This window comes from Cyphomyrmex costatus, unplaced genomic scaffold (assembly GCF_001594065.2).
Source record: "Cyphomyrmex costatus isolate MS0001 unplaced genomic scaffold, Ccosl1.0 scaffold43, whole genome shotgun sequence".
NCBI lineage: Eukaryota > Metazoa > Arthropoda > Insecta > Hymenoptera > Formicidae > Cyphomyrmex > Cyphomyrmex costatus.
Window position 1 is genome coordinate 2,346,315 of NW_017278534.1, and position 25,001 is coordinate 2,371,315.

The window sequence follows — 25,001 nt, forward strand, 5'->3', positions numbered from 1 at the left end:
ACTTTTTTATAAAATATAAAGTAAGGGATATATCTCCTTATAAAATCGTATAAAAATAATTTAAAACTAATGTGAAACGTGATACTGCAGCATATCGTGAATTTAACATGTTGGGATCGGAGTCTTAAATCTTGAAAAATACTGAATCCCCGGATGCATTCCTGCACGTAATATAAAACATCTGTTGAATCTGAGACGTGTCCCACCGTACGTGACGGAAGTCTCTTAACTTTTATCTTGAAAAATAGCTATCATAAATTGGCAAATGCGCTAGTATCTGGCTTAAATCGGTGCAAACATTCACGTATTTTCCTATCAGCTGACACTTGTGCCCAAGTGGAAAGCCTCGGTGAGGTAGGTAGGTGACGAAGGAAAGGGGTGCGAGAATGTTCATGGTGCGCACGCATCACTGAATGAACGCGCTTTTGAGCCTTTCAGTATCGCCGACGGGGTTCTTCAGTGCGGTACACCGGCTTGATCCGCTTGACAAACGATGTAAATTGACAAACGATCATCTATAAATCTAACTGTTTACGTGATAGGCGTTTGCATAACCGACTCCGATAATCCTGCGACAATAATGCTGACAATTGACAAATCGATGGACAGGTCGCGCATAAATAAATAGATGCCGATCGACAAGAGACAATCAAGATTTGACGAACATGCGGATATACATTGTCAAGTTCTCGGACACAACGTGATAAACGTCGTTTGTTACTGTCAGTGATGACTAAAACGATCGTGTCTTTAACGATTTGCGCTTTCTATTAACTAATTATAAAAAAAGAACTCGTTATGAATGAAATTGTGCTTTTAAAGGATACGATAAGTGCATTTTAGTAATAGAAAAAATCTGACAGAAAAGCTATAATTTGCAGTCGTTTAACATGCGTGTAAAAAGTGCTTAAAAGTTCAAGTGCTATTTTAGTTATTTAAAAACACAACTATAAATAATGCATTAAAAGAAAAATGAGATATTATTTATAAGATGTTGTACCTACAATTAGTGTGACGAAGTTAAAAAAGAATGAAAACAGCATTAAATGTATAAATATACTAAGAGAAGATTAAACTAATTTGCAAAATTAACGTAAAGATAAAGCAGAGATCTTTACACATTAAATATAACGTAGTTTTCAAGTGCATAGTTAGATATCTGTAAATCTCCATGGCAAAGTTATCTGATTGCGAGATATAATCATTTCGCGTTTATTCTAATTTCAAAGACAATCTTATATTAACGGTCAATAATAAATTTAACAGAAGTATTTAGAAGTAAAAAAATGAATCAAAAATAAAGGAACGAAATCCGTTTATTGTATATAAAATTTTGTATTAAAAAATTAATTATTAATAACAAGTGCACTAATGAAACAACAAACTGTGTGAGATTTTTAATCAAGTACCACAAATTTGTATCAATTACACGTACAATTTTCCAATAAAAAATGAGCTTTCAAGTTAAGCTACCATAATGGCAGTTACTCGCCAGTTTATTGTGCGTCACGTCGGAGGAAATTGATAATAGCTTATGAAATCGATTTAACGTGCTGTTTGGAGGAAACAAACAAAGATATAACGATCGAACAAAATTTCAGGACTATCCGTACGATAGTGTCGTTAGCAAAGACAATCCTTACAAATATGAATGGTCTAAATCTAGAGCATTTATATAACTGTACTGCATCGATTTTAGAACGCAATGCTACGTTACTATTAAAGTTAAATCTTAGTGAGATACGTTATTTTATCGAGGAGACGTTAAACAAGTCAACAAGACGTGAAATTCTACGACAAGCGCTCTATGACTGCATCCTTGTTAATCAGGAACGGCCATTTGATTTGCCATGGTGGCAAAAGCTCTTCTGGTCTCTAATATTCGCAGTGATACTACTCGTCTCGACTGGTGGAAATATTATCGTTATGTGGATCGTACTCGGTAAGAAGACTGATTGTATAAACGTGATATAGCATGCCCAACAAGTTTCCTGTTGTTAGTGAGCTTCGCGTTCTTATGAATACAAATTATTTCAAAGTAGGATTTTTTGAGATTAAAATATTTGTATTATGAATAACATGCACAATCATGTATCGCTTTTATTTGCAATCAATAATTCAATTTTTATTATAAATCAATTGCAGAAATAAATTAAAATAATATTCATAATTGCATACACGATGATACATAATTGTATATTCAAAGTAATAAAATTAACACTAAAATAAAATTTTTAAATAACAATTAAATGTTATTATAAAGTTACTTAAGTAAAAATTTTTTTAAATGTTCATATACTCAATTAAATAAAAAGTAAATGTCTAATATTTTTGTAAATGCAAAATCACAATGTTTTATTTACATATGATATCTTATTTATAAGAATTGTTATATGTACACGCTAAATAAGATAAATAAGAAAGATTCAGATTGAAATGAAACAGATCTTAACAATCCTTAACGAGGTACTGTTTTGTTATTAAAAATTTAATTACCTGAAATTATGTAAGCTATTTAACAAGTCTTACTAGAAAATAGCTAAGCATAAAAATACAAAAGAACAGTAATTGTTATGAATTTCTTATGGAGATAGTATTATTTGAGAAACTGCATAAAGCGAATAATCTTCTCTAAATAAGTAGAATACTAATCAGTTAATACAATTCTCCATACTTTCTTATAATTTTAACATTATAATACATGTTTATTATTATTATTATTATTATATTAACAGCTTTATAATTAAACTCATCTTTAATTTTTTTAATGACAAGTTTCTCTCTTATCTATTACGTATTGACACGGATTCTAACAAAAATTAAATCTAATGCATTATAAAATTACTATGTATATTGCGATAAATATCTCAAATTTTAATTCACTTTAGTTTATGTATTTTTATTCAAATAAAAGATATCACGATAAACAATTTATCAATTTATTCCGTTTCTTATATGATAAAATAATTAAGTAAAAATTTTAATTATTATAAAAAGACATGATATAGATGTAAGTTTTAAAAATTAATATTTCTTTTATAACGAAAACTACATATATAAATATGTTATATACACATAAATTTCATAGTATATTGCTTTATTCTTTTAAAGCTATCTTTAATTAAATTCTATCTTGAGAAGTTAAAATTAAATGTACATTTATTCACTACAGATATTCTTTCAAAGTATTTGCATCTGGAGACACGGTCTCGATATCATATTACTTCGTTATGTTCAATGAAATAATTGAATAATAGCTGATTGAGTAGATTTTTTTTAGAAAATTAAGCATATATTCAAGATGTTAAATAATCTATTTAAATATTCTATAAGTATTAAGTAGTCATATGTAACAGGAGAAGTTTTTTTGATGATGAAGAAAAAGTAAGTTTTTTTCGTGAATATCAAAACTGATTTTGTTATTCCAAATCAAATATGTATTTGCACAGTCAACCCTCCTATAATACGGTACTCTTGAACACGGAGAACACGGTTTCGATATAACACGGTACAAAAATTGCGATAGGTCTCGTATAACACAGTCCTCCGAGAACATGATTTCCATATAACACAACTTAATAAACTTGGGGAATTCTCATGCACGAATTATGTATTTAACTCGGGGACCAAAATCGAATATTATTTCAGTAATTCTGCAGTTAGGTACAGCACGAAATCCATTCCCTTGGTCTGCATCACTTTTAAATTTCCCTTAGTACGGTTTCGATGCAATACGGTACGAATCGACCGTGTTATCAGAGGGCTGACTGTATAATAATCTTTCTTTCTCTCTCCTCTCTCTCTCTCTCTCTCTCTCTCTATATATATATATATATATATATAAATATATAATAATATTAATATTTTTTCATTCTCATAATGTTATATGTTATGAATATTACATAGAATCACTTATGTAATATTAATATATTTTCATTCTTATAGTATTATGTATTATAAATGTTTACATAAAATCTATGAAATATTCAGTCGTTTAATTTGGGCAACTGAATATTTTATTTCTTATACATCTTGTGTTGAAAACCGTTTCTCTTGATGTGATACAGACACTCAATAAAAACAAATAGAGCATGAAACGAGATAAACCTTTACATACGAAAACACGTCACATTGTTTATATCAGAAAAATAATTTGATTGTAGCTATATAAGTTTTATTTTTTTATACAACTAAAGAAAAATATTTTGCTAAATGGTTAATAATTCAAAATGGTATTAAGCTGCAGTACTATCAATTTTCATACGCTGAAAAAGTATACCACAAAAGTAAATGTATCACTTTTCTGTTAAAACAATCTAGTACATTTTTATTGTCATTTTTAAAATCATAATAAAAATTTACAAATAATAACTATCGTTTTCAATAATTGATAAAGATGTATTGTTGTGAATTTTTATTGTATAAAAGATTCACAAAGATTTATTTCTATATTAGAATTTAAATAATAAATAAAACGTTAAATTTATATATAAGAAAAATTTCTTGAAAAATTTTATGTATTTATGTAAATCATTGGTATTTCGATTAACTTATATCTTTTTCTTTATGTAAACTAAACAACTGTTTCTTGTTACATGTATGTTTGGCTTTGCTCCATGTCTACATGACAAGCATTCTTATAATCAAAGACAAATAATTCGTTTTCAGTATAGTAAATCAATACAAATATATACAATAACTTTTTATACGAACCACATGTATCGGATTTATGTATTTTTATATAAAATGTATAGTAAATAGTTATATGTGCAATACAAATATACAAATAAAACATATATATACTAAATATGTCACCATATCTGTATCCGATTAAATTTGGCATATTCATGGTTTCACATTCATAATAACATACAAAATATATTTTTACACGTGCTCAATAAAATAAAATATTAGAAAAATGTATAAAAACTTCCAACCTTTTGATATATTCTTTTTATGGATTAATTGATTATATTTTTTTATTACAATTAATTAAAAAAAAAACAATAACAGTTTTAGCTTTACAAAATTAAAAAATTTTTTCTTTTTTTAGTATCTACAAATTTCATCTTCCACGATAATTACTCTTAGTGTTATGTATTTTTAACAAATTGTTTAAAAAATTATTGTATAAAATTTATTGTATTACCCATATATCGCACACACATACAAAGTTTATTTATATATTATTCATATATTATTTTCTAATTATATTATTTGGATATTGAAAATTTATGTATAACTATATGTGTGTTTTCATATTTTATAATAAAACGGTAATTAATTTACAAATTTCTAAAATCTTAGGTATGGTGAATATAAGATCTCATATAGAGTACATTGTATAAATAAAATCGCGTTTTATTAACAAGTCTTTGATATATTTCTAAGATTGTCATTTTCTATATAATATAAATCAATACATAAAAACATATTATTTTAAAGAAAACACGTAAATATATTGGGTGTACAACTTTGCTCCCGCCGTTTTTACAGGTATAAATTTATACCTGTAAAAACGGTGGGAGCAAAGTTGTACACCAATATATTAAAATTCCCCGCACGTACTTTATTAAAACAGGTTACCTTCGAACAATTAAAATTTTCTCTCTCTCTCGAAAACTGGTATTATATTATTGTAGGTATTTATCAACATTTTACCATTAACATGTACATGTATGGTATATCTATTCATTTAACATTTGAATAAACTATTATGTAAGTACTGGCTGCATTTTTATTTTTTTCTTGTTTTGTTTCCGCAACCTTTAGAATTTGCCGCGAATCCGTAAAGGTACGTTTATATGCACGTGCATCATTTTATACACGCGCAACATTTTATATTTAATAAATTTATATAATTTATAATAACAAAAATATACGTATTATAAAATCTTAAATAAAGTATACATTATTATGTAGCATTGTATAAATAAATTGTCATATAAAATCCACAAAAGATTTAATTGTAATAATGCTTTTGTTTTAACACAACGCAGTTTAGCGTGTAATGTGCGGGTGTGCGTGCGTGCATGCGTGCGTGCGTGCATGCGTGTGTGTGTGTGTGTGTGTGTGTGTACGCGCGCGCGTGTGTATTAATATTATATTTTCTTTCCTATTTATGCCGTACAAACACCTATATACATATATATATATATAATTATGTATATAATACGTCATACATGTATACATTAGGGTGGCACTTAGGACCAAAATTTTTCTTGACGCCCCCCAAATCGACTCCAAAAAATTCAAAAAAAATCACTGAATTTTTGCAGATTTTTATCTTCACTCCTAATGGCCCCCCCAGAGCCCCGTAAATTAACATTGTTTTTACATAAGAAAAAAATTTTTTTCAGTATTTCTACTGGCATTTTTAACGCAGTCGGTCTAAAAATCTACCAAGTGAGATATCTTTTCTTGGATGATTTCCGAGTGCAATGAGCCTAGTCCGAGCAAAAACGATCCATTTCCGGCCGAGTTATTCCACTTTGAACTTTAATAATTTTTCACCCAAAAAATAAGAAGAACCTAAAATCTCTCAATAAAATTACAATAGCTCTGTTAGAATGCATTATAAAATTATGAACCATTGAATTTCGAATTCCTTATAGTTTTCCAATTAAAATGACCACCTTATAAGATATTGACCTAGGAAAAAAAAATTCTGACATAGAAGAGGTCGTTCGATTTTTTTTTCTCTTAAACGCATGAAATCTAGAAACAGTCATTTTAATTTATTTTTATCGTTTAAGGCTCGCATATTTCTTTAACTGTAATAATTTTATTTTCTGTACCAGTTTGAGACTTTCTCATGATATTCCGTAAAACGCGAGTTGTATAAATCCATTTCATAGCGTGTTCCAAAAGCTCATTTGCTTCCCCCATAAGAATAACGTGCATTTTCATAAAAATTGCAAAAGAATTAATTTTTTATCACATTATTTTTATTGTATGAAAAATTTTTTACTCGTAAGAATTTCTGTAGTAAATGTTGTACTTTCCAGGAAAAAGGTTCTTAGGTTTTAGGTTCTTCTCATTTTTTGGGTGAAAAATTATTAAAGTTCAAAGTGGAATAACTCGGCCGGAAATGGATCGTTTTTGCTCGGACTAGGCTCATTGCACTCGGAAATCATCCAAGAAAAGATATCTCACTTGGTAGATTTTTAGACCGACTGCGTTAAAAATGCCAGTAGAAATACTGAAAAAAATTTTTTCCTTATGTAAAAACAATGTTAATTTACGGGGCTCTGGGGGGGCCATTAGGAGTGAAGATAAAAATCTGCAAAAGTTCAGTGATTTTTTTTGAATTTTTTGGAGTCGATTTGGGGGGCGTCAAGAAAAATTTTGGTCCTAAGTGCCACCCTAGTATACATATATGACAATTTTGTAATAAATACTACCTTAGCTAGGAAAGATCTAACTATGCAAAAACTTAATGTAATAGTGAAAATGTGTAGTAATTTAGTACAAAGAGGCTTGTACAGCTAGTTAACTATATTTTATATGAAGTTGCACTTAAAAAATATGTATAATAAGCAAAATTTCCATGAAAAGTAATTTCGCTGTAAATAGGATTATTATGTAAGAGTAATTTTATCATTTTTTTTATATTTAATAATTTAGGACAAATTAGAACGCAAAAGTAGTGAATTTTTGTCGACTATTAATCTGCAGTTGTTGAATAGGTACAGTAGTTAATTGCTCACAATCGAAAATACAATGTAGAATTTCTTTAATCGCATTTTCATACAAATTTGTATTTAAAGATAAATTAATATAATTATCTATTAGGAGAAAAAATTGTAACTCTTATTATAATCTATAAATTTTATCAGTATCCATATTTTTAATCTTCAGATCATTTATCTCAAGATGCGTATATTGCATTACTCTAAGAATGTATCAGACATTTCAAACTTGTCTAATACAATATAATTTTTCCTTTACTTTTCCAATAACTAAGAAACTTATTAGTTAAACTTTTCTCGAACCAAGTACCTTTAATGAAGTTATGAAGTTGATGGATGTTGATTTGCCGAACGCCGTGCTATGAAACTTTTCTTATATGGTAAAGAAATGTGTCACTCCTATATATCTATGTCGTAGTCATATATGTATGTACGTATGATGTGTATATACATATGATGTGATAACAATCAGAACAACCACTTATAAAAATATAAGAAGAGATGGCATCGAAAAGCTCAATAATCATGGCACATATAAATGTTTCGTTGAAGAAACTATTGTATAATTAAATGCGATATTTTATTATTGCTTTATTCCTCGTTTTTAAATATGTAAGTTAGTTATTTTAATGACAAAGTCAATTATATAAATACATTATATAATGATTAAAATAAAGATACATAGAGCAAACACAAAAATCAACGAGAGATTACGTAAAAAATATTAATACTTCATAATTTTATTGTTAATATATTATACGAGTAATATTAAATGTAAATGATATTATTGTTAAAGAAATAATGATTATATCTATACATGCATAGATATTATTCCACAATTCTGTACCAATTCGATAAAGTTTTCTTTATCGCCCATAAATGTCATTTAATTTCGAATCAGATAAAAGATTAGAATAGGAGTTTGAATTGCAGAAAACTTGAAATTTTCACATACCGAGGTAGCGATATTGTACAAAAGTTTTATATTCCAGTTTTTTAATTGCAAGTAGCTTTTGATAACGTTGTTGCAAAGTGTTACGGAATCTGTGTTTTACAAGTTATAAATTAATAAAATTAATCGCGATAAATTAAATATATGGTGACGTATCGATAGATCGACATCATTTCATCTTCTTTTTGCGTATGTACTCTAATGCAATCTATTCCTCGACATGGAACAAAGAAACAGTATTTACGAGCAAGAATTTATCAGTAAGAGAAGCTGCGATCTTTTACGCATCATTTCCAATGCTTCTCAACATAGCATCGGTGGAATTCGTGATGAAACTTTTGCCGTGCGAACATTATTTGCAAGTACGGCCAAGGAAGTTTCTATCGATCAGAGGTGAGAAAACTTCAATGGCTTGGCAGATTAAGACTAGGATAGTACAAACATAAAATTTTGTAGAAATCTAGCTTTGTTACGAGCGACCATATTTCTCGGATATATTGATCCTATAGTTTGTCCACATCGGAAAAGAAGGATCTGTGATGGTGGAGTCACGCTTTGTCGTGACAAGCAATAGCTGAAAATATATCTCGGAGGGTTGTCGCGAGAAAATAGAAGCTTTAAACGGCATTACAGTTGCAACAGTCCATTCCCGTGAAAACATGCGTTCACAAAATACTTTCTGCCGCGAACAGAATTGCTGAGCTTTTCCTTTTCCTAAATGTATAACGTGTATTGCAAACCAATGCATTATACATGCTACTTTTGTTGACATACAATGTTGTATGGAAAATTACTTCTTATTAAAAAATTTGCTCGTTTTCTTTAAAAAAAAATATTCAATCTCTACAATAAATAAAATTTTTTGGCGAAAATAATTATTTAAAATATTTTCAATTTGTTAATGTACTTGTCAAATTTTATTTTTTTTATTACCTAGTTTATCTTATTAAATATCGGTTACTCTATTCACAAAAATGTTCTTTTTAATCAGAGAATTTTAATTAAAATTTAATTTAAAAATTATAAAACTACTTTGTAAAGTTCGATCTGTGTAATGCATAATTTATTTCTATAAAAAGGAAGATTATACAATGCCATATTTTGCAAACAGTGTACTATTACATATGAGCCGTTCGCTATAAGAACCACTTAAGTCGATTTAAGTTTATTTTTTCTGTTCAGTTGCATATCTTATTAAATATTAGCAACTGAATTTTTTCATTATTTTCTACAGAAATATAACTATCTTGTAGTAAGCTATTAGCATAGAAAAAATATTAAGTTGCTATTTTTGTTTCAATATCTTTAATTATTTAAAAATGACTTAAGTGGTTTTTTCGGCGATCGACAAAATTTGTAGCAGTTTTACAGCTAAAAACATCATAGTTTTAGCAATAGAAACGCCCCATTATTTTTAATTTTGATAGATATTTTTTTGGCTACGGTATACATCTCAGTACACTTACTTGATTTTTTTCGGATTTTTTTCTCCACATGTTCACAAATTATGATTTTTTATTAAAATTGTTAATAAAAATGAATATTTTATTTTAATTGGCTATACATCAGGGAATAAAAATCATTTTTTCTATATGTGAATATATGATACGAGGGAGTAACATTATCTGAAATATTATCCCACAGATTACATGATTTCATTTGATTTTATATAATTTCATTTGATGATAAATAATTTCCTCGCTATATATGTGGTCATTTGGTAAAATAAACGATTTTATCTAATATTACACAATTATTTCGTGTAGTTGCATATGTAATTATCGGATTATATATTGGAATTTCATATAAATTTTACAATAATTTCAAGGACTCCGTCCCACGATTACATCAAGTGATTACCCTTTCAATATGATACCTATATTCTCAGCTATACATTAGATATTTTTAAGGTACCCCAGGGAGATTGGGTTGAAATTCATTTCGCTATTGGTTTGCGTAACAAAACCCTTGTGATTTATGGATGCAGATCCCGAAGACATGTTGAATATATGTTGCAAAACCGGACATTTTCATCATGTTTTCGGAGATAATATACAATAGTATATAAATGTATATATCTACGTATAATTCTTTTAAATGATTCAAACTGAATTTTATGTAAAGGTTACGCTTTCTCCAATAAAATTTCGTAGTAGCGTCATATTACTTACTGAATTTCAAACACATGTTATATTAAAGTGTACATTGTGTTACTAAATTAATTATAATCGACAGAAAGAACAACATGTTTCTATTTTGTCGATAAAATTAACACATTGTTTGACATTATTTGGAACGTTGTGTTATCAAAGAATATATAATTACAATTTATTTAGAACGCGCGCATAAAATTAGTTAAAATGTTTGTTTTATTGTTTACGGATTTTATTTATATTATTTACTTTTAAATCATTATTGTATTGTAAATTAATGCATATTTTTAAAAATTGTGCATGTTTATCAACCTGTAAGTATTATACGTACAAACGCAACAAATTTTATAAAATACATAATTTTACCATTTTTATTACCATTTTCATTACAGAAAAAATATCTCAATAAACATCATTCTGTAATATTTATGTAATTATTACGAAACAACGTTTCACTGTTCTCGTAAAGTAGTTATACGTCATTTTCAGATTATAATTTGGTCAAAAAATCAGCATATTTCGCGCAACAAAATCGAAAAAAGAGAGGAATGTACACGTAAATTTACGTATAAATAACATAATCTTTACGTATAAATTAACGTATAATATAAATATAAAATTACGTAAGATTAACGTCTAAAATTACGTATCAGGAAAGTTAATTTTTTTTGTAACTATTAATTTTTATGTTAATACTGTACCTAAAAAATTAATTTAGTACAATCTATTAAAATCAATGATATTCTACTTCAACCAGCTGAAACATATATATTAGCCAATTAGCATTCTAATTAGCTTATATACAAATAGATTTTGCTGGATCAAGTAGAATTTCATTGCTTTCACTGATACTCAGTGCACCCCTCGCCCTGATAAAGTGAACGGCATGGTTCACGAAACGTTGGCATTAATAATAAAGAAAGACACGGCGATAACCCACAAACCTTCTGGTATAATTGAAGAAAATACCCGTGAAAACCTCAAAAGCGTAGTCAATTAATTTTTCATTTAATGTTATTTCTACTAAAGAGAAAGTAAATATATGTTTAATATTTCTTAAATATTCTAAATTACGTATTTGTACATATAACAATTTATAAATAAAAATAATGTATTAATTCAATAGCAGAAACCAAGAAGCAATCCTTTCTGATTTAATTCAATGTCGTGGTCGAAGAAACTGACTACGGGGATTGTCGGAGATATCAAGTTAATGAAACTTTAACTCTTGAGTGACAATCAAAGTTTCCCGAAAAAAGTATTCGACAAACACGATTGTATTAGTTGCGATTACATGTACAATTTCATTTAGTTCAATGTAAATAATTTTGTAAAATAAATCTGCGAAATTAAAAAATCTTCTACGTCGACAGATATTAAAACAAATAATACATTCAAATACTTCAAAAAACTTCAGAAATTTATATAAATTTAGCCACAATAATAATAAAAATAAATAGCAAAATAGTAATAAAAATAAAATATGAAAAATACGGTAATAAACTTCTACCTTTATAAAAAAAATGATATAGTAATAATATTATTTAATAAATTTCTTAAAAAATACTTTTTGTTAGCTTAATAGTGAATTTATGAGAAAATTTATACCCTCTTCATACATATTTTATATATATGAATTAAGCATTTTATAAAAACTAATTGTTCTGCACATTACATGTGTACATACATTATATAATATGTCCATAGGTATATTAAAATCAGTCTATTAAGATTTATCATGTTATATATCCCTTAATGATACGATAGATAATATATTGACACTAAATTTAACGCAGTTTTCTCAGTAAAAAGCATTACTAATTACTTAATACAGGTGAAATGTTTGAATTAATTTAGCAACACGCACAATAACGTCATATCTGTTAATGCAATCGTACATAAGTGCATTCGCTTAATGCATTTAATGTATTCTAGGAATAAAAGTTCAAAATGCTACATAATATTACATAAAACAATCATAAAGCATTACTGTCTACACATTCCACTGTCCACATGGGTTACGATTTATTTCGAATAATTACCAAAATAAATGTAAACAAAAATAAATAATAAGGCAATCGAGCTAAAGGCAATAATACTTGTAGGCAATCGGTCTGTAGGTAAACGGAGTTTTCTTAAACATTCATTTGATTTTTATTTCCTTTTAAAGCTAATGCAATTTATTTTCATTGACTACAATTTCAACATAATGCTTTGGGCATTTCAATCTCGTATCAATATATAAAATTGAAATACGATCTTCCCCACCTACATGATATCTCTAACGTAATTGATATTTTACAAATGTCATTGACAAAAGCTTTTGCAAATTTGCTCACAAATTTACACCCCTATCGGATTATCTCAAACTAGACTTCGCGTTCAATTTGTTACAAGTAGAACGATGGTTAGCGAACAGAAGAGCTTTCAAAAGGGAAGTATAGAATGCAATCCTCTTAAATACCACATCTAAATCTTAGTAAGGAGTAGCAGACTATTCCGTCTATTGAAATATATTAATAAATTAAAATAAATAAAATAACAAATAAGTTTTATAATAATTGTAATGTATACTTCAAAAAACTTAATAAATTAAGCTGATAATCACTGAAATATATTGTTAGTAATTTTAATAACGTCAATAACATATTTGCGTATATATAAATACATACATATTATATGTAAAAAATTATTGTATTTACAATTGATTTAAATTATTGAAATGGCTATTTTTTTCATAATTAATTTAAAGCAAGAATTATTTACTCGATCAGTATCGCCATTACTTTACGATTAATAGCGCGCGTACGGTATATAATTGACATATAAAATTTATAATACTATATTATACATATTGTAATACTATATGATGTTTAAGGACTTACTGATGTTGACACAACTATCATATTTTTGTGGAGAACAGATAAAATTAAAATTATATTCAATACTAATATTTTGCAAAATATATGCGAGATATCTGACTCGGCTAATTTTGGCAATATTCACAAATAATTTAGGAAGAATATACATTTTTAGTGGAATTATATAGTATATTTATATATATATTATATTGCGATTTTCTTCGTATATGAGAAACGTGCATTTCTAAAATTCTGTCGGATCGTCTAATGGTATTCAGTATATATAAGTATGTGAAGCTTAGTCCGTCTAAAGCAATTTCATGTACTTGAATAAATGTGTGTATAATACAATAGCTTCGAGAAAGCACGAATAAAAGCTTGCAAAAATTAGAAAGTAAATTATGAAACAACTGTACATTAATGCAATTATCTCGATATTATTTTAGAACATATTTGTATATCTGTTTCGTTAATTAAAATGTAGACAAATTAATACATGTAAAAGACAGCTGTTAGGAGAAGTTAACTTTATTTTAAACACATTTAAATGGCTAATAGCTACTTGTATTTACTATAATATAATTTTACGTAAATTTGTGTGAAAAGTATATATGCTGAAAGAGAGAGAACTGAATATATATTTTCATTCAAACATGAAGAGAAATATTATCATTAACAAAAAAATTGAAATTAAAAATTCTCTACTTAAATCTACGTACGGTGTGGGTCAACATTTAAAAATTACATTTAAAAAAAGAATTTTTCATGCTAACATGCATTAACGTGTATTAATATGCGTATACAATGTTCATTGCGTCGAATCATAGCCACATTTAAACATTTATGTAAGCGTTCTCAAAGAGGATAGTTAATGAGCTCTGATTGTAGAAGATTCCTATCTTAGTGAGATATGTTTGGTGAGTGATATGAGAGCATCTGCGCTGGGCAGTAGAAATTAGCATAATAGCTTACAATTTGCTACATCATGGGTAGACGCAACTAAACAGTTATAATAATAATAAAGATATAATACAAAAATAAGCAAATCACTCATTAAGAATCCATTTGTAATTATGTAATAATTTAATTAAAAGGAGCGAATAATATATTCGTTAGTATCTTGAATTAGGCAACGTTACTTAATTATAATATAAATGGCGATAATTGCTCTTCTATAATGTGGTATTGCATTATAAGAATTGATTACAAATCGAATATATTTAATGAATATATTTAATGTGTTTCGTTTAATATTAAATTTTAAAATGGACATTTTCAACTTGGAAAAACTGTTATAATGATAACATTATAATTGTGACTAAATTGAAATATCTTTGATGACTACTATATAATTTATCAGAAATATGATATATTATAATAGTAATTATTATGTAATTTTGGAGATATATATAGATATAAGGTCGAAAACCAAATAGAGGCAATAAAAGACGATAAACTACTGGAGATTGTATATTGCAAAAGAGCTTAATTAACGTTTCTGTACTTGTAGTTTTGGTATGTACTTACAGTTTAAAAAGCAGAAAAGATGATTAATTATGCTATTTATGATCGTTTAACTATGCATCACTCCGAATATTTTAAAAAAATTAAATCGCCACAGTACTTTAAACTTTAAGCATTCAGCGTCGTTATATTTTCAAAGCAGCGCGAAATAATAAACATATAAACTTTCTAGTCGCAAAAAAAGAGAAAAGCACTCAACTGATGAAAGATAGCCAATCCAGTTTTCATACAATATGAAACTGTAACATGTGGTTAACGTATTATATGATACATACATTATCACTATGCTCTGTGAGCAAATATGATATTTTACATACACATATAATACTTTTAACTCCCATAGGCTACAAATGATCTACTATGGTTTTCTCCATAAACCTCGAATTTTCTTTCCCGAGAAAATAAGAACACTTTAAAAAAAAATATATATGAGGCATTCCATGCCAAGTGGGCCACCCAATTTTTGGGCTTTTTCGTCGCAGCGCTCTTTTCGCTTGTCATTAGTGGGCATGAGAGGCAAGTTTGAAAATGAAATATAGACGTTTCCTTATAGAAAATTGAACGTTCTTTAACGTAAAAATACTCTTTTTTCGATCAGACCGGTTTAAGACGATGTTTGTCAGTTTTGAAGTTTTCAAAATGGCGGCGCGCCTAAAATGCCAGTCTCAATTTTCTTTTAATATAGCTCAAAATGTAGCCCCAGGTCTCTACTTTATTACTCTAAAAGGACTTAATGGGACACGCATTCGTTTGGAAGTAAGAGCTAGGAAAGTGAGGCAATGTCGCTCCGTCACCCTGCCACGGCATTCATTTTCACATGTTGAAACTATTGTCATTTTAAATATTTAAATTATATATTTATTAAGACTATATATATTTTTAATATTATATACAAATATTCTTAATGTAAATAATATTTTACTTTATTTTTTAATACTATATTAACAATAGTTTTAAAAGGTTATTTACAACAAATTAAATTAAAACTGAAAATATTGTTAACAGAACATCATAACTATAATACAATTTTAAAAAATTTAAATTAAAAGTATGAGAACAAGAATAAGAAATAATTTTTATTCATTTCTAGAAATCTAACGTTACTTGACAAATTTCAAACAATTTCACCTTTAATGTAATTATCGTTAATCCATAAATCGTCATACCCTAAATTCCAACTACGTTCGGGTTTCTGCATGGATATGCTGACAATCCGCTTACGTTTATTATAAGCGTTCGATTTTCGCTAATAAAACGAGAAGTCTATATTTCGAAATGTCATTAGGTTATTACATATCATCTTTCATAACGATCTTTCATAAGATTTTTTAGTTTTTTATTTTAGCTCGAATCCATAGATGTAATTAAAATTTTTAAAGTACCTATCAATAATAAATTTTCATTAAAGGCAATATTTAAATTATATTATGATACTGTATACATTTAGCGCAGTACAGAGATTTGGTTAATAATGAAATAGTTAATTTAGGGCTAAAACATTTTTATGTATAAATATACATTGATGACCTGTAATAAAACATAAATATTATATCTCATTTTTGTATGCAAGGGTTTTTTGTTCCATAATAACTTTATATAAGTACTGTGAAAGATCTTCAACTACGCGAAGAATTTCAGAAGTAAAAATTTCGATTGATGACAATTATTGATTCCAATATTTCTCGCGTAAATACGATTAGCAATATTTTTGTACATAGAACATTACACACAAGACATTATTGTTCACAGCGTATTGCACACGCGACATTGTCGTGTAGTAGGCAGTTAGCTCTAATATGTCAATTTTGAAAATTTTTTGAAATGAAATAAATTTATTTAAATAAGAGAGAAAGATATACATGCGCTCGTTATATGCGATGGCGTTCTCAAGTATCACTATCGAATTCACGTAACAAGAGGAGAGATATTATTTACATGTCTATTAAAGAAGAAATACCATATAGCTAGATCAAGTCTATTATACGAATAATATTAGTTGCTTTCCATTTACTCTGATTCTCAGATAATTCTCACTTGTGACATCATTACTCAGTTGAATGCGTGTTCCTTTTGCATTCTGAGAAGTGAGATTCAACTGAGTTTTTAACCTATAATCTGCACAAGCTCGAGACCGTGTGCTTTATTGAGTCTCGTAGACTCACTTTAAAAGTGAAGTTATAAACCTGTGTTGTTATTTCTTAATTTTATCAAAATAAGCAAGTAGTGACGTCATTAATCTGAGTATTTCATACTCAGCTCACTTCAGACTCAGTTTCACTTGTGTGTAAATGGAAAGCAACTATTATGTAACAAAATCTTTTTTACACGATAATTTATACAGTTATTATTTGCATTCTCAAATCATATAAAAAATTGTGTTAATTATGTTTATCACAAATAAGTTTTATCACATTGTAAATACACATTACTCTAGTGATAAATAATATAAAAGTTAACACGTCTTTCATACACGTATAAAAAAAGCTTGTTAGTTTACGCTTATTATCTGAATGGTAAAGCAGAAAATTATATCATGTTTACATTTGGCAGAGCTAAAATATATTAAAAAATTTTAATAATTTAAAGTACAATAGAGATTTTTTTTTCAAAATGTGACCTGTAATGTGTATTTTACATAATTAAATGTGTACTTTACATAATACAAATGTAAATTTATTATTTATCAAGACTTTACAGATTAAATATCCTTATAAATAAACAAATTTATTTATTTAAAAAATAAATAACAAAAGATTCACAAAATACACAGAATTTGTTAACAAAGTAAAAACAACTTATATTCCACAAATACAATTTTAATGAAATAATAAAATGGTATAACTTTTCATGTGCCCCCCTTGTATACGTAACGTATCAAGCAATATACATATAATATACATAAATTTAAATAGTAGGAGAAGAATGTCCTAAATCGGACCGTGATTCCAAATCTTTTTAATTTAAATAAATACGGTTAAGCAGATTTGCGTGCTATTTATAATGTAAAGTCTTTATGAGACACTGAACATATGACAGCAGTTTGGCAGTATTCTGTCATAACGTTCATAGAATAGAAGTAAATATGTATTTTTTACAATCATGCGAAAATTTTTTTAAAAAAAAAAATTCTTATAAATCATTATTTAAAAGATGTTAAAAATTTAAACGGTAATTGATTTAAGATAATTAAAGAGTGTAGAATTAAAAAATATTAAGAGTTTTGTGATTACTTTTGCGGTTCATTGTAAAATTTTTTCCAATAGTTCGAAAGAACCCGTGTCCAAATGGAACCCATACAAAAAACGCTAAAAAGACGAGTAAGTCAGTTAATTCATCAAAGAAAAACGATTCACCACAACTTGATTGTAGTACTGATGATCGACCGACCAGATCTCGTCTAAGGAACATTAAATCAATAAAATATCGTGTGTCATCAAACTCAGATTGATGGAATTTTTTATTAATTTTAATTCTAATAATATAAATTGTATTTTTGTCTTTGTGAGTCTTAAATTGCTCGTTTTTACTCGATACTAACAAAAATTAATTGAAATATTTTAAAATTCTATCCAAAAGTCCATAGGGGAGGTCCGATTTGGGTATGTTAAGTTAGCACCCCAACTATAGTACTCAGGAGTTCTGATTAGAGTTCCCACTTCTTTTTGACGAGACGAAGAGTTCCCTATAGTTAATAACAAGAGTTCCGCTCAATAAACATTTTTTTAAAAGGGGGTGCTAACTTTTATCGAATTTCGAGGTGGAATAGTTCTGAGCGGCTTAATAGCTTCAATTTGCGATTGCCTAGAGTTCCTGATATGTAAAAAAAAATTTTCAAATAATAAAAAAAAAATTAAAAATTTTGAAAAATTAATTTTTAGATACAATAGTTCTAATGATAATTCCTGCTTCTTTTTGACGATACGAAGAGTTCTCTATGATTTTTAATGACAATTGCGCTTAATAATCATTTTTTAATAATTTTTTAAAAATGGGGTGCTAACTTTTTAACGAAATTCAAGGTCGAATAGTTCTGATCAGCTTAACAGAAGTATTTTGTGAATACCTAGAGTTCTTGATACATAAAAAACATTTTTGAAGAATAATAAAGTTTAAAAAAAGTAGTAGAAATCTTTGAAAATTTTTTTGAGAGTACCGAGTAGTTCTGAGTTGCGTTTCTTATAGTACTCGACGAGTTCTATCGAAAACTGTAAGGTGGAAAAGCGATTGGACCAACGGTTTGCAAGATACAGCGACATTTGTCAGAAGATCAACAATTTTTAAAGTGAGTATATCTCGAAAACCGTTGATCCAATCGCTTTGAGCCCTGATACTTTTCGACAGAACTTGTCGAGAACTGTCCAGAACTCCGAACAGAACTACTCGGTACTCCCAAAAAATTTTTGATCAAAAATTTTTTTCCAAGTCCCACGTCGGAAAATTGTTTGGGAGTACCGAGTAGTTCTGTTCGGAGTTCTAGACAGTTCTCAGCGAGTTTTGTCGAAAAGTATCAGGGCTCAAAGCGATTGGACCAATGGTTTCCGAGATATACTCTAAAAATTGTTGATCTTCTGACAAATGTCGCTGTATCTTGCAAACCGTTGGTCCAATCGCTATTTCACCTTACATTTTTCGATACAACTCGTCGAGAACTATAAGAAACGCTACTCAGAACTACTCGGTACTCTCAACTCGTAGTTCCAAATCGGATCAGAAAATGCATTTTTACATTTTTCATTATTTCGACACAGGTAAGAGATACGTCAAAATGGTCTGAAGCAAAAATGAAGGAAATTAAATGATCTTTTAACGGCACCATTGGTTTTATGATCAGATTTTATTTACTCCTTATAGAGAACAAAAACTGTAAATAGGTCCGATTTAGACTACTCTCCCCTATAAAGAAATAAATCCAAATTTTTATTATTTAAATTTTCTTATCTAATAATTAAGTATACATTAGTTTGGTATATTTTTGAAGAACATTAAATTAATTTTGAATTTTCTCTTTAATAAATTTCACATCTAAATCTTTGTTGCCATGCATTAAGATCTTACGTGTTGTAATTCTATTCTTTTTACGATATACTAGTTTTCTTAACTTTTTAAACTTGCGATACTCTACTTGATAAAGTTTTCAGCGCAGTAATATCCTTCATAAAAGATATTGGATTATCATGAAAAACAAGTGAAATATACTCATGCGCAAAAGTCGATACAGAGCTCTGTATTTTTTACGGATATTTATATATTGTATGTTATTTGTTTTCTTAACAAATATTTAGTGTTCTTAAGAGATATTTAGTATACACATATGTATGTCTACATATGTCATTTATCAATATTTATGCACTTGAGATATTATTAATTAACAGATACAGTAAACGTAATAACAATTTTCTCTAATTGTAAGTCACAAAGTACTATTATACATTTTCAGCTAAATGGAAAAATGTTAATGTAACACGATGTTAGAAAGTATTTTTACGTAATACGTTGTTAGTGTCATCACATGTATAAAACCATAAATTCCTATTGTGACTTTTTATAAATATTGCGATAATATATTTTAAATGATATATTTTAATTTTGAGAAAAAAAGGTAATAATAATATCAAAGTATGATTTAAATGCAAAATATTAATTAAAATTAAATTTTAATGTAATTAAAATTTATTTTAATGTAATTAAAATTTATGTTTGGCATTATACAAAACAGAATAAGCATTAAAAATATCCTTCTATGAAAAATAGTTAATAATAACTACATGATTATGTTTAACAAATGATATACCTCTATGTTATAATGTATCTCGTTAACAAAAGTAATCTCCGGTTTTCTATAGTCTGTATGAAATAATTTAACGATTTTCACTGTTTCTTCATAACGTGATAACTTCTGAAAGATAAATAGTACAAAGATAGAAAGAAAAGAATATCAAATACAAATGTTTCATCTTTTCACGGAAAGATATTTCCGTGGATATCTTTGCGATAAATTAAATACCAATGAGAACATGCCATAACGGTTAAGCTGGATCTTGGATGCTTCTAATATAATTTCGTGTAAATTTATATATTACGTATATAGATTCTTAAATGCACGCTGAAATTTTTTTCAGACTTACAACGCAAACTCTAATAAACTACTGCAGTAGTTTATTAGAGTAAACTAAAGTAATAAACTACTATCACGAATTAAATTGACTAACAATTTTGATGCTCATAGCATCTTGGATCTTAATAATGTTGAATATTAAAATCTATGAATGACATATAAAATATCTGATATATATAAAAATCTGATATATATATAAATAATTAATTTATATTGCGAAAAATATTACCTCAGGAGTCGAACCCGGATCTCTGGCATTCCGTGCGTACATATTATATATATAAATTCACACGAAATTATATTAGAAGCATCTGAGATCCAGCTTGACCGTTATGGCATGTTCTCATCGGTTTAAAACTCTCACGATCCAATAAGATTTGATATTGTTTGTGATAAATGTTTGGAATTTTAATATTGGTCGAAGCATGCTGGGACGTGAGCGGAAAAATTTATTATCCATTGTAGTACTCAAGTAACAGCAAAAAGACATTATAATGCTTTTGCGGAAAGTGCACAATTTGTAAACAGGAAATACAAACTGAAATGTTAAACACATCTGCGTTAAAACATCTCCATTATACACTCATAAAAATATTAATACGGCTTTTATAGCTTTTCCTTTTTTTTGCTTGTTTCAGCTCATCGGCGAATGCGAACAATAACTAATTATTTCTTGGTAAATCTTTCTATTGCGGATCTTATGATGTCATTGCTCAACTGCGCATTCAACTTTATCTTCCTCCTTAACTCTAATTGGCCCTTCGGAATGGTGTATTGCACCATCAACAACTTCGTAGCACACGTGACCGTTGCTTCCAGTGTTTTTACTCTCGTCGTAATTTCATTTGACAGGTAAGTTTTTATTAGAAACTTCTTTACACATATCTCCTTCTTTTTCAGTCTCTTTTCTCACGTAATATCATTTCCAGTATTAGTCGTCTAAGGTTATTATGTATTTATCATAAACATATATATATATATATATATATGTAATGTTCAAATATATACACAATTATTCATTGAATTTTGAACAATAAATGATTTGCTTAATTTGAAATTCCGTTTAAAGCTATTTTCTGTAATTAAATAAAAAAAATTAATCATGTAATTATATAAATTGCTTGCAACTATATGTAATGTTACATAATGATAAATTTAAAATAAGAGTTATATATTTAATAAAAGAATAGATATAAATAAAACAACTTTATGTAGTGTATATATATATTTTTGCTTTATAAAAAAGTAATATCGTTCATTATAATTTTAATCTATAAACATAACCAATAATTTATTGTACAATAAATATGTATTTGTATAAACCACTTTCCTATTCTTTCGAAAATTTTTATTTCTTTATAATAAATGTGATTTTAAATTCCGTTCTCTTCATCGGTTTATTTCATATGAGATAAAACAATCTTTTTTCCGTCGATATACGGAGTTTACGCGATTAATCGTGAGCTACGTCGAGAAAATAGAGACACGAACGCTTGGTTCCATAGATCCTTTTTAATAGTGACACGCGGGGAAAAAGCTACCAATCGGGTGAAATCGCCGTATGTAAGCTGTAGAGGAAATGCTAGCAGAACGTCGTCATTCGAATTGATATCGTTTGTATGCAATCGATACCAAATGCAATCTCTGGTAGAGATACGAGTAGTCGAACGTACTGGATCGTACCACTTCACACATTCATTCAGGAAGCGAGTAAAATGTGTAAATGTATAATATTATACTATAATACATTCCAATAAATTCACTTTTCTTTCTTTTATCTCATATTGTTTTTTATTTTTTATTGTTTTATTTCGTTATGCACATGCTTCCTTTTTTCAATAAAGCCTAAAATGATTATTTGATTTCTTTTATTATACATCTCCAATATATCGGAATTTATTTCTTCAATATGCGTGCGTATGGTTGGTTCATTCTGTTTTACATAAAACACTAAATAAAACATATGTAATACAAATATTCTCCTAAAATTTGTATAATTGCAATGCTTTATTCACGAACATAAGCATTACTCTTTTTTTATATATATCATAAAATAAACAAATATATATATGTATATTTATATAATATTTACACATTTACAACTATCAAGTTTTTTTAATGCAATTTTTTAAAATCATATACATACGTAATATGTTAGGTATTTCTTATTTTTCCCATGTTTTAAAAATTACTGTTAAAACATACGACCGCAGAATTGAAAATTGTTATTAATATTTAAATATTCAATGATTTAAAAAATTATTAAAAAATAGTTAAAATCTATAAATCATAAAATAATATTATCTAATCTGGCCTATTGATAAAGATCAGTCGATCAATTATTATGTTCTGTTTGATTGATAAACGTGGTAAAGGTGATAAACTGTTATTATTGCGTGCATACGAGGTATAAGGATAATAATGTTAATATCGAAACACTGGAGACATGTTTATAGTTTCATGAATGTTTGCGAGAAACACACGATAATTTATGGATTATACATTGTATCATTCTGTTGGTATGATAATTCTAATTAGCTTTAACACACATCACGTTAATAATATAATTATGTTTAATCACTGATTTTAGCTTTCATGACGCTAAATGATTATAAATAAGATTTTATTTTATTCTTCAACGTGTTAATATGACGTATTATTTTTTATTTTATATTTTTGTTTGAAAATATGATTGTATTGTATATTTAATATCCGTCTTCTTCCACATATCTTAAATTGAACGCTTTTATTGTATTTAATTATTAATATGTTTCTTCTACTGAGTATAATTATGGAATTATTATACCTACGTCTGAAATAGATTCTGATCGAAATTATTCCATTTTATTGAACAATTTCAATTGGAATCCAGATATATGCTCTAATCTCTCTATCTCTTCTTTTTACAATATTATCCTTCGATATTTAGGGATTAAATTCTGAAGGCTTCCAAAAGCCTTGTTTGCACGTACGACATTAATTCCTTCAAGTTTCAAAATTGCTCAAACCAATTTATTGATTTGCTCTCTAAGTATCTTATTCATTGTTAGATAATTGTTTGTGATAATATTGATATTTATTTAGATTTTTATGTATTTTATTCATTAAACAATCCATTAATAATTTAATTAAATGTAAACATATTTATTAATTGTTATTAATTATTATTATTAATTATTTTTACATTAATTATTCTTTCAACGATCTCAAATAAATATATCTCTTACTGTTATTAGCTTGCAATTATATTAATAATCAAACTTATAATAAATTGAAAACTCATTTCTTTAATATATTTTCGTATAATAAATTATTTTAGCGTATGATAATTTTTACGAAGAACGTTCAAAAGTTTTATTATTTTGATATTTCAATGTCTCGTTGTTTTCTTCTTATTATCGATCTTCTTCATATATTTATAATGTATTGTTCTTATATTTATCTTGTTTATCCGTAAGTTTACAAACACAATTTCAAAGTAGATATTAAATTTTAGCTTTTTCTTTATTCACAATTTTAATCACTGATTTACCTTACTATTTCACTATTCATTTTTTGTTAAAATATAATATTTTAACAACAGATTAATACAAGCAAGCGTAAAAAAAGTATCCTAACGCAACGAATACTTCTCATTTAACTTTATATATATAATTAGCCATTATAGGTATAGGAATCCGTAATATTTTATCACTTATTAAAGAA

At 27.4% G+C, this 25,001-nt stretch overlaps 1 protein-coding gene across 1 annotated transcript in view; it reads left to right on the plus strand.

Annotated features, from left to right (window-relative positions):
- The first annotated feature begins 1,647 nt into the window (after nucleotides 1–1,647).
- Nucleotides 1,648–25,001, plus strand: part of LOC108777314 (tachykinin-like peptides receptor 86C) — a 47,453-nt gene continuing 24,099 nt past the window's right edge. Inside the window, exons 1-2 of the mRNA XM_018544155.1 lie at nucleotides 1,648–1,942; nucleotides 21,935–22,148. Of these exons, the coding sequence (XP_018399657.1) occupies nucleotides 1,648–1,942; nucleotides 21,935–22,148 (509 nt within the window). The remainder of the gene's footprint in view (nucleotides 1,943–21,934; nucleotides 22,149–25,001) is intronic.